Genomic DNA, 19,112 nt, shown 5'->3' with positions numbered 1-19,112 from the left:
CATGTATTGATCTACTAAATATATTTTCTCTCTGCTATTATTAGGAACTAGCTGAAATTTCTTCTGTGGCATATGTTATTATAACATCCAGTAATAAAAATATTATATATTTTTTTAATCCAGCATATGCTTTACTTTCTTTATTGGGTATCTGTGATCACCAGCATGCTTCATTATTTCAGGATTTCAGTTTTAAGTGGTAACATGATGTCATCTTTGGAGCTAGAAGATATGAGAAACAATCTCAGCTATAGTTATGCAATCCTCATAAAATCATTCTCATTTTCCTCAGGAAATGATTATTGGATTCTTCATCCATAAAGTAGGACTATGATTATCTTATTATGTTATTAAATAAATTAAATGAGGACCTTTGAAATAAAGTAGAAATATAGATTGACATTAGTTATCCTTTTCCAAGTAGTCATAGATGCCTCGGGTTCCCAGTAGAACCCAGTGTGAGAGATATTTTAGAGGTATAATTGGTCAGCTTTATCTGCCACTTTATCTGGCACAGCCAAGGGACCAAGTTATACAGTGCATCAAAGCCTACCCAAAGTTTTAGAGACCATGCAAGGCCTTATGTTCCCACAGCATCCTCCCCTGCCTACACACCAAGATTTCATACTACCCAAAGTTCCAGCTTCAAGTCTATCATTGCCTAGAACCACTTGAGAAATCTTAAACTCCGAACTCCTGCTCTCATTCCAATTTTTTATCCTCCTATTTCTCTCAATGTGTCATTTCTACTACATTCCTCACTGACCTCATTGGAAATCTGAAGTCTCTTGCTTCTTCTTTTATTTTTCTAGACTTCAGCCCCCACATGGCCCCCCAAAAAGTTAAAATAATTATCATTGACAGGACTCTTTTGATTGCCCTTACCTTCCTCTTTGACTCCCTTCAAACTATGCCAGTGTGTACCATTCTCCCCAAGTGCTGTATGTGTACAAATTGCTTGACCCCTCCTGCCCAACAGGTTACTTTGCTCTCTACTTCATCAAGAAACTTTGAGACTTTCACACATGCCCTATTTCCACTTTCAGCCTTTCCCCAGTCAAGCCCACTTACAACCACACCACCTTTACCATCTTCCCTGGAGTCTCAGTGAAAGAGATGTCCTACTTCTATTCAAGGCCAGCTTCTCCTCTTCTGTTATCAATTTCACTTATTTGCCACCTTTTAGAATTTACTTAATTAATTTTATACCATTTTATCTGTCTTTAATCTGCCTGTCTTTACTAGTATCTTCTTATCAGCTTTCTTTTCCCTTGACTTCTTCATTTCTTCATAGCCCCTCAATTTCTCTCTATCATTAAGGTTACCATTATACTACTATTTCCAAAATTAAGTGGACAGTTTCAGTCTCTTATTTCACTGGACATCTCTCCTGTAAATGATACTTTTATTCACACTTCCTTATTCCTTAACACAACTCAATTCATTGGATTTTAGTAACCTCTTTCTCTCCTGGACTCTATGCCCTCTTGCCTTCTTTTGAGTTTGCTCTTCCTGTTTTCAGCTCTCGAGTGTTAACGTTACCCAAGGTTCTTCTCTCAGTCAGCTATACCTCTGGTTTCCTCACATTATTCCATAGGGAACTCATCCACATGTATTTATACTTGCTCAGACCTATTCCCCAACCTTCAGATTTTAGTAGTTAACTGATTCCTGGACATCTCCAACAGTATCTCACAGTAACCTAAATCTAATCATGGTCAAAACTTATTTCAGAGGAGAGAGTTAAGATGGCAGAGTAGTGGGGGGACCCTGGGCTTGCCTTGTCCCTTGAACACAAGTAGATTAACATCAAATCACTTTGCACACCTAGGGAATTTATTTGAGGATTAAGAGAAAAATCTGCAAAATTAGAGAGAGAAAATATGGTGGTTATGAGGTACAGAGATGTGAATTGGGGTGGGGGGGTGGGGGGAAGCTGTGGTGCTGCAGAAAGGAGGGAGCCCTTTCCATGGACAGAGAAGAGAGAGAAGAAAAGGGAAGAGGAGAGAACCCATGCATTGGGTTCATACAAGAAAAACATCTTTCCAAAACCATTGATTGAGGAATCAAGAGGAACTGATTATCGCAAGTCTTTGCAAACAATGGAGTTCAAATTCTGAGGTTTTTTAAAATTTATTTTTACTGTTTATCTATTTTTGAGAGAGAGAGAGAGAGACAAAGCAAATGGGGAAGGGCAGAGAGAGAGGGAGACACAGAATCCAAAGCAGGCTCCAGGCTCTGAGCTGTCAGCACAGGGTGCAGTGCAGGGCTTGAACCCACTAACCATGAGATCATGACCTGAGCCGAAATTGGTCACCCAAATGACTGAGCCACTCAGGCACCCCTAAATTCTGAGGTTTTCAAAGTCCACGCCATTCACCAGAGTCAAGCCAGGCGGGCAGCAGTACTCCTGGAAAGGAGGGCAGAGGCCAGGGAGCAAACAGCATGGTGTAGGGATCCACTAGGTCGCACTGGGAGAGAATACTACCCTTCCTGGAGTACATTTGGAAGAGGATATATTGCTTCTCTAAAGACAAAAGACCCAGTGGGCACCATTGAGCAGACATTCAGCAGCAAGGGACAGAAGTATGTGCAGAGGGCAGATAATCTGTTTGAAGCTTTTCATCGTGATTCACCATAAACTCCACGCACCTGTGTAGCCCTGTGACTGCTTTTCTGGGACAAAATGGCACCAGATACAGCAAAGTGAAGCTCTCTTCTAGAGGAGAGGAGCAGGTCTGCACCATGCCACATTCTTTAATATTTAGAGTTTTGAATCCCAGCTGCACACCAGAGATAAAGCACACGAGAACTGTGGTACTGGGCATGCCAATATCCAAGGCAGATGTTGAGGGCTGGGATCTGACAGAAGCCTGGGACACAAGAGGGAGAGATTGTTTGCTTTTTTTGATGGGCTTCCTGACCAGTGACAGTCATGAGCTTCCATCTCCAGGGATAAGAGAGCAGGGTGACACCATCCACCAGCAGGGTGGGACTTCAGTGAGCAACACAGTGCCTCCAGTAGAGACTGAAGCCACATATACCAAACCCTGCCCCTCTGTGTTCTGCAGAGACATCTTTGCTAGGGCAGGTCTGATTGTGAGCCTCTCCCCTAGAGGACCAGCACAGCTCTCCCACCCCACGCCATTCACCAAGTCTACTGATTATAGAGTATTCCAAAGCATCAGCTTCGGTTCTGGTGAAATAGTACCAAGCTTTTTTTTTTCTTTTTCTTTTTCTTATTTTTCTTCTTCTTTGGAATCAGGCTTATAGTTTTTTGTTTGTTTGTTCATTGCCTTTTCTCTTTTTTTGGATCAGTCTTCTTTTTTAACTTTATTTTCCTTTAGAACCAGGCTTACAGTTTTTTTATTTAATTCTTTGTTTTAGTTCCTTTTCCTTTTCTCTTTCTAGGATCAGGCTTTTTTCTTTTTTTTTTATTTTATTCTTTATAATTTTTAATCAGGCATATTGTAACAAACAAATAAAAGCACACCTCGTTAAAAGTCCAAACACTCCACACTGCAAGCAAGGAGCAGCTCTGCAGAGGACTGGCCTGTGGGAAAGAGCAGCCAAAACACAACAGCAGAGTGCATACAGCATACACCAGAAACACTTCCTGAAGTAACAGGCCCTGGACAGTGTATGACACCTTCTTAACATAGCAGTACTCTCAAGAGCAGGAAATATAACAAGCTTTCATAACACGTAAAAGACAGAAACCTAGACAAAATGAAAAGACAGAGGAATTCTCCCCAAAAGAAAATCAAGAAGAAATCATAGCCAGGGATTTACTCAAAAGAGATATAATCAATACATCTGAACAAAAATTTAGAACAGCAATCATAAGAATACTAGCTGGTCTTGAAAGCAGCATAGAAGACATCAGAGAAAACTTGCTGCAGAGATAAAAGACTTAAAAACTAGGCAGGCTGAAATAAAAAATGCCATAACTGAGATGCAAAACTGACTAGTTTTAATCACAAGAAGATGGAAGAATCAGAGGAGCTAATAAGTGATATAGAAGACAAAATTATGGAAAATAATGAAGCTGAAAAGAAGAGGGAAATAAAACTATTAGATCATGAATATAAACTTAGAGAACTCTCTGATTCCATTAAGTGCAATAATATCCATATTATAGGAGTCCCAGAAGAAGAGCAAGAAAAAGGGGCAGAAGGTTTACTTCCATAAAATATAGCTGAGAACCTCCCTAATATGGGGAAGGAAACAGGCATCCAAGTTCAAGAGGCACAGAGAACTCCCCTCAAAATAAAAAATTTAAAAAACCAAACAGGTCAACATCAATACATCATAGTGAAACTTGAGAAATAAAAAGATAAAGAGATAATTATGAAAGAAGTTAAGGACAAAAGGTCCTTAATCTACAAGGGTTGACACATAGGGTTAGCAGCAGACCTGTCCACAGAAACTTGGCAGGCATGATACATTCAATGTACTAAATGGGAAAAATATGCAGTGAAGAATACTTTATCCAGCAAGCCTGTCATTAAGAATAGAAAGAGAGATAAAGTTTCCAAGACAAGCAAAAACTAAAGTAATTCATGAACACTAAACCAGCTCTGCAAAAAATATTAAAGGTCATCCTTTGAGAGGGAAAGAGAGACCCAAAGCAACAGAGACTAAAAGGGAACAGAGACAGTCTACAGGAATAGTGACCTTACTGGCAATATAATGGCACTCAATTCTGATCTATCAATAACAACTCTGAATACAAATGGACTAAATACTCTAATCAAAGGACAGGGTGTCAGAATTGATGAAAAAAAAAAAAAACAAGACCTATTGATAGGCTGCTTACAAGAGATTCATTTTATTTTTTTTTATTTTTTTAATGTTTATTTTCTTGATAGACATAGTAGGAACAGGGGAGAGGGAACATAGCGAGAGAGAGAGGGAGACACAGAATCCGAAGCAGGCTCCAGGCTCCGAGCTGTCAGCACAGAGCCCGTCATGGGGCTTGAATCCACAAACTATGAGATCATGAGCTGAAGTGAGATGCCCAACTGACTGAGCCACCCAGGCACCCCCTAAGAGATTGGTTTTAGACCCAAAGACACCTCCAGTTTGAAAGTGAGGACATGCTAATAGACATCAAAAGAAAGCTGGAGTAACCATATTTACATCAGACAAACTAGATTTTAAACAAAAGACTATAGTAAGAGATGAAGGAGAGCACTATAGGATAATAAAGGGGTCTATTGAACAAGATTTAGCGGTGCCTGGGTGGCACAGTCAGTTAAGTATCCACTCTTGATTTTGGTTCAGGTCTCATGGTCATGAGATTGAACCCTGCATCAGGCTCCATACTGGGCATAAAGCCTGCTTAAGATTTTCTCTCTCCCTCTTCCTTGGCCCCTTCCCTGCTTTCTCTCTCTCTCTCTCTCTCTCAAAAAAAAGTAGATCTAACACTATTAAGTATTTATGCCCCCAACTTGAAAGAGGCCAAATGTGTAAATCAATTAATAACAAACTTGAAATTCATTGATAATAATACAATAGTAACAGGAGACTTTAACACCCCACTTACAACAATGGACAGATCATCTAAGCAGGAAATCAACAAGGAAACAGTATCTTTGAATGACATTCTGGACTGGATGGACTTAACAGATACATTCAGAACATTTTATCCTAAAGCAGTAGAATGCACATTCTTTTCAAGTGCACATGGAATATTCTCCAGAAGAGATCACATATCAGGGTCACAAATCAGGCTTCAACCAGTACAAAAAGTTTGAGATCATACCACACATATTATCAGACCACAATGCTATGAAACAAAGTCAACCACAAGAAAAAATGTGGAAAGACCACAAACACATGGAGGTTAAAGAACATCCTACTAAAGAATGAATAGGTTAACCAGAAAATTAAAGAAGAAATTAGGGGTGCCTGGGTGGCTCAGTCAGTTAAGCATACAACTCTTGATTTCAGCTCAGGTCATGATCTCATGATTCATGGGTTTGGGCCCCACTTTGGGCTCTGTGCTGACAAAACAAAGTCTGCTTGGATTCTCTCTCTCCCTCTCTTCTGCCCCTCCCTCCTCAATATAAATAAATAAACATTTAAAAGGAAATAAAGAAGGAATTTATAAATACATGGAAGCAAATGAAAATGAAAACACCACAGTCCAAAACCTTTAGGATGCAGTAAAGGCAGTCATAAGAGGGAAGTATGTAGCAATATAGGCATTTATTAAGAAGCAAGAAAAGTCTCAAATACACAACCTAATTTTACACTTTTAGGAGTTGGAAAATGACAGAAAATAAAACCTAAAATGAGCATAAAGGAATTAATAAAGATCAGAGCAGAAATAAATGATATAGAAATTAAAAAAAAAAAAAGAACAAATCAACAAAACTAGGAGTTGCTTCTTTGAAAGAATTAACAAAACTGATAAATCTTTAGCCAGACTTATCAAAAAAAAAAAAAAGAGAGGGGCGCCTGGGTGGCGCAGTCAGTTAAGCGTCCGACTTCAGCCAGGTCACAATCTCGCGGTCCGTGAGTTCGAGCCCCGCGTCAGGCTCTGGGCTGATGGCTCAGAGCCTGGAGCCTGCTTCCGATTCTGTGTCTCCCTCTCTCTCTCTGCCCCTCCCCCGTTCATGCTCTAGCTCTCTCTGTCCCAAAAATAAATAAACGTTGAAAAAAAAATTTAAAAAAAAAAAAAGAGAAAGGATCCAAATAAATAAAATCAAGAATGAAAAAGGAGAGATTACAACCAACACCACAGAAATATAAAGAAATATAAACAATTACAAGAGACTATTATGAGCAATTAATTATATGTCAACAGATTGAGCATTCTGGAAAAAATGGATAAATTCCTAGAAACATGTAAACTACCAAAATTAAACAAGAAAAATTGGAAAATTTGAACAGGCCCATAACCAGCAAAGAAATTGAATCAGTAATCAAAAATCTCCCAACAGACAAGAGTACAGGACCAGATGGCTTCCCATGAGACATTTAAAGAAGAGTTGATACCTATTCTGAAACTGTCCAAGAAAATAAGATTGAGAGGAAAACTTCCAAACTCACTCTATGAGGCCAGAATTACCTTGATTCCAAAACCAAAGACCCCACTAAAAAGGAGAATTACAGACCAATATCCCTGATGAACACCAATGCAAAAATTCTCAAAAAGATACTAGCAAATCAAATCCAACAGTACATTAAAAGAATTATTTGCCATGATCAAGTGGGATTTATTTCTGGGCTGCAAGGGTGGTTCAATATCTGCAAATCAATCAACATGATACATCACATTAATGAAAGAAAGGATAAGAACCTTATGAATCTTTCATTAGATGGAGACAAAGCATTTGACAAAATACAGCATCCTTTCTTGATACAAAAAAAAAAAAAATCAAGAAAGTAGGGCTAGAAGGAGCATACCTCAACATCACAAAGACCATATACAAAAGGCCCACAGCTAGTATCATTCTCAATGGGGAAAAAGACAGCTTTTCCCCTAAGGTCAGGAACGCAACAAGGATGTCCACTCTGACCACTGTTGTTCAGCATAGTACTGGAAGTCCTAGCCTCAGTAATCAAACAACAAAAATAAATTAAAGGCATCCAAACTGGCAAGGAAGTTAAACTTTCATTATTCATAGACGACATAGTTCTCTATGTTGTAAACCCAAAAGACTACAAAAAATTTTTTTGCTAAAACTGATACATGAATTCAGCAAAGTCTTAGGATATAAAATCAATCTACAGAAAGCTGTTGCATTTTTATACACCAAAAATGAAGCCACAGAAAGAGAAATCAAGGAATCGATCCCATTTACAATTGCACCAAAAACTGTAAGATACCTAGGAATAAGCCTAACCAAAGAGGTAAAAGATCTGTACTCTGAAAACTATAGAACACTTATTAACAAAATTGAAGACACAAAGAAGTGAAAAAACATTCCATGCTCATGGGTTGGAAGAGCAAATATTGTTAAAATGCCTATACTACCCAAAGCAATCTGCACTTTCAGTGCAATCCCTATCAAAGTAACACCAGCAGTTTTCACAGAACTAAAGCCAACAATTCTAAAATTTGTATGGAACCAGAAAAGACCCCAAACAGCCAAAGTAATGTTGAAAAAGAAAAGCAAAGTGGGAGGCATCATAATTCTGGACTTCAAGCTGTATTACAAAGTTGTAATCATCAAGTCAGTATGGTACTGGCACCAAAACAGACACATAGGTCAATGAAACAGAATAGAGAACCCAGAAATGGACCCACAAATGTATGGTCAACTAATCTTCAACAAAGCAGGAAAGAATATCCAATGGAAAAAAAAGACAGTGTCTTCAACAAATGGTGTTGGGAAAACGGGACAGTTACATTCAGAAGAATGAACCTGGACCATTTTCTTACACCATGCACAAAAATAAAGACAACATGGATGCAAGACCTAAATGTGAGACAGGAAGCCATCAGAATCCTAAAGGAGAACACCGGCAGCAACCTTTTTGACCTCAGCCACAACAACTTCTTACTAGACATGTCTCTGAAGGCAAGGGAAACAAAAGCAAAAATGAACTATTGAGACATCATCAAGTTAAAAACCTTCTGCACAGTGAAGGAAACAATCAACAAAACTAAAAGGCAATCTATGTAATGGGAGAAGATATTTGCAAATGACATGTCAGATAAAGGACTAGAATCCAAAATTTACAAAGAACTTATCAAATTTAACACCCTAAAAGAATTAATCCAGTTAAGAAATGGGCAGAAGATAAGCAGACATTTCTCCGAACAAAACATACCAAATGGCTAACAGACACATAAAAATGCTCAACATCACTCATCATCAAGGAAATACAAATCAAAACCACAATGAGATATCACCTCACACCTGTCAGAATGGCTAAAATTAACAATTCAGGAAACAACAAATGTTTGCAAGTTTGCACAGAAAAGGAGTGGAACCCTCTTACAATGTTGGTAGGAATGCAAACTGGTGCAGCCACTCTGGAAAATAGTATGGCAGTTCCTCAAAAAGTTAAAACTGGACCTACCCTACAACCGAGCAATTGCACCACTAGGTATTTCTCCAAAGGATACAAAAGTTCTGACTCAAAGGGGGCACATGCACCCCATTGTTTATAGTAGCACTATCAACAACAACGAAAGTATGGAAAAAACCCAAATGTCCATGAACTGATGAATGAATAAAGAAGATGTAATGTGTATGTATATATATGCAATGAAGTAGACAGAGCTAAAGTGTATTATGCTAAGTGAAATAAGTCAGTTAGAGACAGACAAATACCATATAATTACACTCAGTGGAATTTAGGAAACAAAACAGATGAACACAGGGGAATGGAATGAAAAATAAAATGAGATAAAAACAGAGAGGGAGGCAAACTATAAGAGACTCTTAAATATAGAGAACAAACTGATGGTTACCGGAGGGAAAATAAGTCAGGGGATGGGCTAAATGGGTGGTGGGCATTAAGGAGGGCACTTGTTATAATAAGCACTAGGTGTTGTATGTAAGTGATGAATCACTAAATTCTACTCTTGAAACCAATACTACACTATATGTTAACTAACTTTAACTTAAATAAAACCTTTGAGAAAAAAAAAAAAAAACACTAAATTCAGTCTCATATGTCTCCAGCCCAATATTCTGCATCTCCATTGGTGGCAACTACCAGGTGCTGGGAAACTGGGGGACGTGCATGACCCTCACTCTCACCCCTATATTAAGTCACCAAATCCTATTGTTGTCATTGTCTAAGTGTTTTTTGAATTCAACTTCTTTATCTTTAGTCCTCATTATCTCTTTCGTAACTAGCCCTATTAAGATTTCCTGTTTTTGTTTTCTTTTCCTTTTTCCAACAGGATAGTTTTATATATATATATATATATATATATATAACACCTATCTGCCACAATCACTTCCTATTAAAAATCTTTTAGTGATGTTCCTTCACCCATGTAATAAAGTTCTACCTCCCTAACATGAGACCTTTACAGACCCCACCCTCTTTTGTTAGCCTTATTTTCTACTACTCACTCTATTTCAAACTTAACACCCCAGTAAAGCAAAGCGCCTGTTGCCATTCATACATTATGCTATTTCTCATCTCTCTGCTTCTGGCTAAAATGTGCTTCCTCTTCTCTCCTCTTTACTGACCAACTCCTTCTCATCTGAGCTCCATGAATAGTTATGTGGCTTCCTCATTACAAGGGCATATAGGTTCCCCTTTCTTCATTTTCCCATAATGCCATGTATTTGCTTTTTGCATATTTGCTGCAGAAATAGACCATGACTTTCTTGAGGACAGAGACCACACCATGCATTATGACTCTAGTGTAATGCCTAGAACCTAGGTGATGTTTAATAAGTACTTACTGAATGAAGGGATAACTGACTTATTGAAGTACTTTGTATCCATTCTTGCCATTCTTTATATATATATATATATATATATATATATATATATAGTGTCACCATGTAGCAGGGACACTAGGGTTCACCAAATAATTCATGAATTTCTCTTATATTTCTTAGGTTTTCTTAAACTTGAGGCCATAGAAATAGTCTAGATAATTAGGTATAATCAGAAGTGATATATGTCCCTTCTAGTCTGAGATCTTTAAGAGCAATGACTAGTTTTCTATACTGTCTTCTCTGCTTTGGCTCTTCTGGAAGTCTTGAGATGGTGGCAACCCATGACACTGGATGTAGTGACAGTGGGAAGTAAGCCTGTGGTGTTAAACCACTGAGATTTTGGGATTAATTTGTTACCACAGCACAATAGAGTTTATCTTCAGTAATGTTCACCATTCGAAGTTTATAAATTAATCTCTATCTTATCACATACATAAGGATGTATTGAAGTTTCCAGTATGCAACTCTTATCTCTTTTCATAAAGTCTGCATGGTGCCTGGGTGTAGGAAAATCTGCACCATATGACTGATGTTTTCCAACTGGCCTGACTATTCCTAGCCAGCCCTCTGCTTCAAAGTCTCTGCACATCAGAGTGTGCTTCCTACGACTTGATTTATGTTTTCTGTCCTTGCCCAGCTTATCATACAGTTGGAGTAGTTCACTGCCTGTTTGCTCTTGGTGTTAGTAAAAGTAGGAATATTTTCCTACACAAAAAAAAAAAATCCCCCACACTTACTCACACATGCCTCTGAGTCCACAGCTGAATGCCACTCTCTAACTTTAGATTTTTATCTTTGTTGTAAATGGAATTTTTCCAAGGAATAGTACCATGTTTAATTGCAATTGCAAGCTAAAGGTATCAGAGCCTCTTTCCAAACTAGTCCTAGCAGTTTCTGAAGCCCTTCTAATGTGTCAAAGATGTGTGTACATAACTCCTGCTTACCCACGATTACCAATATTCTCATCTTAACATATATACAATTCCATTCTTTCACACTATTATTCTATAAAATACACTAGTTTTCCTAAGTAGGTCTCAAAGTTTACTGAACTATGGTTGTACTTTCAGTGATATTTTTTTTTCAGTTAAAAGAGACAAAACATCTGATTTCAGGTGTGGCTTAATTTTGGCCTAATATGATGTCATCAGGATCCATCTCTTAACTGAAACAGCCTTCCCCTTTTCTTCACACCTGAAGCTCCCAGGGCTGTCCCCTTCCAGTTTCTAATCCAGCAGGGAAGAGCAAGTCTTTCCCCCTGAAGCCTCAGGGAAAGAAACACTGTTTCTCAACTGCTCTGAATGGATCATGTTCCCATCCTCCAGCCAACCCTGTGGCCAGGTGAATACTATTCACCAATTAGCTTAGGCCTTCCTCACTTCCCTCCTGGAAGGAATCAACTTCAAGGGAAGCTGGTGGCCTGAATAGGATAATTTCTAGAGAGAAATCAGAAAAAGGTCATCACAAATAAAAAGATGATGATGGCAGCAAAAGCAACCTCTAACCTTTCCATATAGTCTGCTGCCCGTGAGGTACAATTTACAGAATGCTTCAATTTGGGAATTGAAATTTCATTATGCACTATGTGTTACACCTTGATCATATTCTCTCTCTCCTTTCTCTGAACTTCTCTACATTATTCTTTTCTCCCATATGCTACCTTCTGTTTCTGCTATTTATATGCATTTGTCTGCTCAATTAGATCATCAGTTACTTCAAGGCAGTAACTGAGTTTGAATAACTGTGGATCGTACACTGTGCCTTACCATAGTAGGCATCCCCACTGTTCAACCAATCAAAATTTGCTGAGTAAATGAAGAGATAAGAAATGAGTGGGTCTGATTCATACTATTATCATATCTCAGTAATGCAATGCCTGGGACGGTGGGGGAGGGGGCAATTGTGTGTAAGGCTCTAACACATACTCATGATAAAAACCTATTGTGTGTCAAGTACCATGGCAAGCAATGGGGATGTGAGGAATAGTGATTAAAAAATAAACACGGGAATGCAAGCTGGTGCAGCCACTCTGGAAAACAGATGGAGGTTCCTCAAAAAACTAAAAACAGAACTACCCTATGACCCAGAAATTGTACTACTAGGCATTTATCCATGGGATACAGGTGTGCTGTTTCAAAGGGACACATGCACCTCCATGTTTATAGCAGCACTAATCAACAATAGCCAAAGTATGGAAAGAGCCCAAATGTCCATCGATGGATGAATGGATAAAGAAGATGAGATATATATATATGTATATATATATATATACATATATATATATACATATATATATATATATATATATATACACAATGGAGTATTACTCAGCAATCACAAAGAATGAAATCTTGCCATTTGCAACTACATGGATGGAACTGGAGGGTATTATGCTAAGTGAAATTAGTCAATCAAAGAAAGACAAAAATCATATGACTTCACTCTTATCAGGACTTTAAGAGACAAAACAGATGAACATACGGGAAGGGAAACAAAAATAATATAAAAACAGGGAGGGGGACAAAACAGAAGAGATTCATAAATACGAGAACAAACTGAGGGTTACTGGAGGGGTTGTGGGAGGGGGGATGGGCTAAATGGGTAAGGGACACTAAGGAATCTACTCCCGAAATCATTGTTGCACTATATGCTAATTTGGATGTAAATTTTTAAAAATAAAATATAAAATTTAAAAAAACAAAAATAAAAATTAAAAAAACAATAAAGATGAAAAAAACAAACATTGCTCTGCTCTTCAAAAGCTTATATTTTAGTGAAGAAGACACATTGAGTAATTAGAGTGTAATGCTACAAAGGATCATTGTAAGGTGTTAAGAGAGAGGTATAGATTTTTATTTTTATTAATGTTGTTCTGATTGTTTCCAGATGAGTTCTAAGTTAGCTATACAAGGGACTCTCAGTTTTGATGAAAGTCTGTTAAACTTAGAACTTCTTAAAGGATTAACATTAGATTCCCAAATAAAGTTTCTAGATTCAAGAAATTACACTTCTATTGTGCTAAGAAAAGACTAATTGTGTTGTCTTTCTCCCTACCTCTCTTCCAGCCTGAAGTTCTGGATCAAATACAAAATTTAAGGGAGTTATGGATGGATAATAATGCATTACAAGTGCTACCTGGGGTATGTAAGTTTTTATTATGCCACATTGTCTAGCATCTGTGCTATATATTAATGGTAATGATTAATAATCTTAATATATAAATATCAGTGTTTGCCTTTCACAATAAAACATTTGTTTGGTTACCAAGTGTTTTTTCACTAGTTTGTTTGTTTATTTTTTGTATTTCACATACCTTTTGTAAATAGTATAGGTATACGAAATGTATGGAAGATTCTCTTGTTCTCTTAGGATTATATTTTTCATCTCTCCACATACCGATTTTTAAAACTGAGAAAGTTATATTGTTATATACTGAAAAAGAAAATGCTACATATAATACCAAGTCTTATTTTTGCAAAATCAAACTTATTCGTATAGGTAACTAGATAATAGTTTCTGCTTATGTTAGAGCTTTTCCGCAAAATAAAAATCTTTCTCTCAGTTTGGGTGATTTCCATTAGAACCCATTTGAATTTTCGAAATGGTAAATGGCAAATTATCAGGTGTTAAAAATAGAAAGTTCAACTAGAGTCCATTTTTTTTCTACTAACACACAGACAATCCAGTAATATCTCCTAAGTAGTAGGTTTACCAGTTAACTCATTGAGTTTGAATATTTAGCCTTTCCCACTCAGTGAAATAGTGGCTTCCAATAAAAACATTGCCTCTTGCCACTCATAACACATGCAGTCAAATAAGCATGTACACACACACACACACACACACACACGGCAACCACAATTGGGCTGAGTAGCCAGGGCAGCTGGATTTATAATAACTCTTCAGCCACTGAGATTTTGATGTGTGTTCCCAAAGCCAATTTTATTCTTCTTTTGACTTAACATTAAAAATTCCTTAAAATAATTGCAAAAGCAACAAGAACAAGAAGTGTTTCTCTTTTGAACAAGCATGAGACCACATAAAAGAGAAAATCTGGCAAAAGATTAAGGAAAAAATACTTTCTTCTCTTATCAAAAGAATACATTTATACTATCATCACAGACACAAAACAAAAAAGCATGCACATCTTTTATATATTGATTTATTCAAAAACCGTTTACAAATACACCTCTATGAACCAGAAACCATGCTAATGTTAGAGCTACAAAGATAATATATTCAATGACCTTGAATACATTTGTTTGAGGAGCTCACACATAACAGGAGAGACAGATCTAGATTCCACTACATGTAGTAGAGCCCAATTTGTGCCATAGCCAAAGTATGTACAAATCCTGGGGCAACACAGGTAAGACACTCACCAATTCCCTGTGCAGAGATTGAGAAATCGGAATGTATGTCTAATCAGAAAAGTCTATACCCGCTTCTTCAATATATTTACTAATTCAAAAACACCTAGATAATGCCTAACTCATGATAAATGCTAGATGTTTTACAAATAGATACTCCTTGAGTCCTCATAATAAGCCTATGAAGTAGGGTTTCCTACTATCCCCATGTTACAGATGATAAACTGAAACAGAAAGAATAAGAAACTGGCCCAAGGTCACGCAGCCAGTAAATAGTGGAAGTGTAATTCAAACCAACACCAGGGGCTGTTGTTCATTCTCAAGCTCCAAAATCCTGCTGCTAGAGAATCAACAAAGGGCACAAATGAGAATTAGGTTCATCTTATTTTTCATAGTCATTACATTTCCAAAATCCAACCTTAACAATCAATTCAGACCTCATATTGTTTAGTAAGCTTTTTATCTAAATAGAAAAGTAGTGTTGAAACCGTCTGTGAACAGATAAGTGTTGTGAGAATAGATTTTTCTTATATACTGCTTTACGTAGATTTCTCACTTTAGTACACCTGAGTTTTTATATTTTATTTTATTCCTTGTGGGAATACCCCCACCTCCCTGCCATAAAGAGGCATGGCTTTCTGAATGTCTGTGCTGGCAATAGTTGTTATGCAAGGACCTAGAAACACGTGTCTTTGAGAGACTAATCTTGAATGCAGCCTTAAGCTAGCCCGTCTATCAGTTTCACAGAATGATTAATCCTAAATATTTAGTGTTATAAGACCCAGGGAAAAAAGCAAGATGATCTTATTATTAGTTCATGTATCATTGTACATTAAAGTAACATACTTTTAAAATACTTTTGGAAGCCTGAGCTATCATTTTACTACTCCATTTTTCATAAATCAGAGAAGAAAGGAGATAATGATCAGAAGTTAGTCTTCTACATAGCTATCTTGTTCACTGTCACTCTAAGATCAATCGACCAAAATGTGACTAAACAATGCATTGAATCAGTATTTATTTTTAAACAAACTCCAGTATCTTCTTTTGTGATGGCTTTTACTTTTTTCATTTACTATCTACTGCTCACTTATAGAGCCCTCTGTATCGAGAGATGTTGGAGCAACATTCAATATCCCCAAGGATTCTGAGACATTAGACTTCAAAGGTCTTTATCACCACAGGCTACTATTGCTTTTATAAGGTGTTTGAAAGTGAGGGTTTAGAAAGACTCAAAAATATTCACCAAAGCATTGTTTTGCTTCTAAAAATGATGTTTAGAAACTTCACACCAAAATATTGAGTTGCGTTGGAAATAACAATGAAGAGGGCTTCAAAGAGTAAAGAAATTTCCTCATGATGAAAGAACAAAAAAGAGCCCCCCACCCCCCACACACACACATCATTCCTTCCTTGCTCACCAGAAGAGAAGAATGGTTATGGTATCATAATAGCTCCTTAGGGTGGGAATCTATAAGTAAAGTGACAGTATTTTTCCAAGTGACATATTTCCAGGTGTAGGGAGAATTCAGCCCTCTGGCTTCACTCACCCAAAGTACTCAGTTCCTAGCCTAGCAACTATTCATCTATTCCAAGACTTCACACATTCTGTGCCTCCATGGGGCGTGAGGTCACAGACCTAGAGATATATGCTGGATTAATTAGGGAGTTAGAGGTCAGTGACTGCTGATATAATCAATAGGCTTTGTGGTCTGTAATCTGAGAAAAGTGATTTGAATTTTAGCTCCACCCCTCATTAATGGGGTAACCTTGGAATGTTATTTGTAATAATTGCTGTCATGAATCATCCTCCTGGAATGAAGAACTTACTCTCTATTCCTGAAGCTTCTGGGAATACTGTTTGCAGCTTTCCACCTTCTTCAGGATTTGCTCCAGCTGAAAAGAACCAGGGTCACATCTCTAGTCTGGGAGACCTGTACCCAACGACCAGTGATAAAGGCCTGGCTCCTCCTCCTTACTTAGACTCATCCTACTACTGCCAGGCAATCCAACTCAGTGACTCTTAAAGGGCCACCCAAGAAGTTCCTCAAGATTTCATTCCAGCTCAGCTGCTTCATCTGCCTAGCCGTGCCTCCTTTTTCCTCTCTGTCTTCCCACTGGTATTGATCCTAAGAACACTCTCTCATAAACTTCTCCTTGTCTCTGCTTCCCATTGTGTGACATTAATTACGAAATTTCATTGTGCGTTGAAGTGCAGATTCTGATTTAGTAGGTCCAGAGTGCGTCTGAGATCTAAGACTGTATGTTCCTGACAGGCTTCCAGGTGGTACCAATGCTGCTGGTCTGCAAAACACATTTTGAGAAGCAAAGATATGAAGTATTAAATCAAATAATATAGCCAAAGTACTTGGCACAGTGCCAAGTGTGTACTTGTGTGTGTAATGAGTTTATTTATTTTTTTATTTATATTCTGTCAAATAAGTAGAGACAATATATTAAAATGGATACGGGTAGATTAAACGGACAGATGATCCACTGAACACAGTTATGTGTAGGGTATTTATTTGCAAAATATGCCCTGAAAGAAACTGAAAATGAGGACTCTTATCTTGTCCTGACTCCTGTGCTCCATGTCCCAGCTACGCGGTCCCTGTTACTCCTGTTCACAGTATGACTTTGTTCCTTCCCTGTCCTCAGCAACTAGTTACTAGTTTAATTATTCCACTTCTGATTTTTTTTTTTTTGAGCCCATCCCTTCTTCTTCCTCACTTCCGCTGCCTTAATTCAGGCCCTTATCTCCTCAGCTAAATTGTTTCTAGGGGCACTTGAGTGGCTCAGTTAGTTAAGTGTTCGACTTTGGCTCAGGTTATGATCTCATGGTTTGTGAGTTCAAGCCTGGCATCAGGCTGTCACTAAAGACTCTGCTTGGGATTCTCTCTCCCTCTCTGCCCTCCCCTGCTTGCACACTATCTCTCTCTGTCTCAAAATAAATAAATAAACTAAAAAAAAAAAACTGTTTCCAGATCCTTGTGATGGGTCTTTGCAACTCTCATCAAAGAATCTCTCCTTTGTAGTTCCCTGAAGCTGGATTTTTAAAGCACAAATCTGATCATGTCATTCTTTGTCTTAAAAACCTTGACTACAGACACCTGGATGCCTCACTCGGTTAAGGGTCCAACTTCTGATTTCGGCTTAGGTCATGATCTCGTGGTTCCTGGTGTTGAGCCACTCATTGGGCTCTGTGCTGACAGAACAGATTCTGCTTGGGATTCTTTCTCTCCCCTCTGTGCTCCTCCCCTACTCCCACTGTGCTCACAGGCACGCTGGGGCACACATGCTCTCTCTTTCAACAAAACAAAACCAACAAACAAAAACCTCTTGAATAGCTTTCCTTCCTTAAAAGGTAGAACTTACATCTCCTCATATAATATGTAAGGCCTTTTAACACATGTCTTCTTATAACCTTATAAATCAAATGTCCCACTCTTCCTTAAACATGCCATGATTTTTCACATTTTACTATGAACAGTATATGTCATTTTCTCTTTTAGGTCCATGTTCTTCTTTCCTTGACAAGCTGTGTCTTCCAGGCAATTTGCAGCCCTGTGCTTCTATGACATTCTCTACATGTTTTTTTAATTGCATATATTATAGGGTATTGTAATTATTTGTTTGACAGTTTCCTCCACTACTGTGAGCTCCGTAAGGATACAGATTTTGTCTGTATCATGACAAGTCTCTCCTCATACTTAGTTGACTTATTCATAATTGGTCTCCATGTATAACACAAGCCCTGTTACATAGTAGACTCTCAAAAAGAACTGTTGAATAACAGAATATTGAATCTGGTAGGATTTAAACCCTTTCTTATGTATTTGAAAGTGTAAGAATCAATATGTCAACATATGCTGTTTGGGTGACAATTGTTATTTATTTTTTTATTATTAATTAATTAATTTAATTCAGTGGCAACTTTGAGATTGTTGTGTTTTGTTTTAACTGTTGTACTGAGATATAATTCACATACCATAAAATTCACCCATTTATAATATACAATTCCGTGGCTTTTAGAATACTCACAGGTTGAGTAGCCATCACCACAATCTAATTTTAGAACATTTGCACTATCTCAAAAAAATCCCTGAAGCCATTAGCAGTCATTCCCATGTCCCCTTACCCCCAACCTCTAGAAACCCTAATCTACTTTCCAACTCTATAGATTTGCCTATTCTGGACATTTCATACAAATAGAATCATGCAACAGCTGTTTTTTTTATTACTGGCATTTTTCACTGCATATATTTTCAAGGTTCATCCATTTTGTAATATATATTTGCATGTATTGCAAAATAATAGT

General features: G+C 37.6%; 1 protein-coding gene across 2 annotated transcripts in view; it reads left to right on the top strand.

Annotated features, from left to right (window-relative positions):
* The window catches only part of LRRC7 (leucine rich repeat containing 7), a 446,889-nt gene that overhangs the window by 285,006 nt on the left and 142,771 nt on the right, over positions 1-19,112 (top strand). For both annotated transcript variants that reach the window (XM_047871231.1, XM_047871230.1), the window contains exon 8: positions 13,490-13,564. In XM_047871231.1, coding sequence (XP_047727187.1) covers positions 13,490-13,564 — 75 coding nt within the window. The remainder of the gene's footprint in view (positions 1-13,489; positions 13,565-19,112) is intronic.

The sequence above is a fragment of the Prionailurus viverrinus genome, chromosome C1 (assembly GCF_022837055.1).
Source record: "Prionailurus viverrinus isolate Anna chromosome C1, UM_Priviv_1.0, whole genome shotgun sequence".
Taxonomy (NCBI): domain Eukaryota; kingdom Metazoa; phylum Chordata; class Mammalia; order Carnivora; family Felidae; genus Prionailurus; species Prionailurus viverrinus.
The sequence above is the reverse complement of the archived record's forward strand: the minus strand, read 5'-3'. Positions and strand labels throughout refer to the sequence as shown.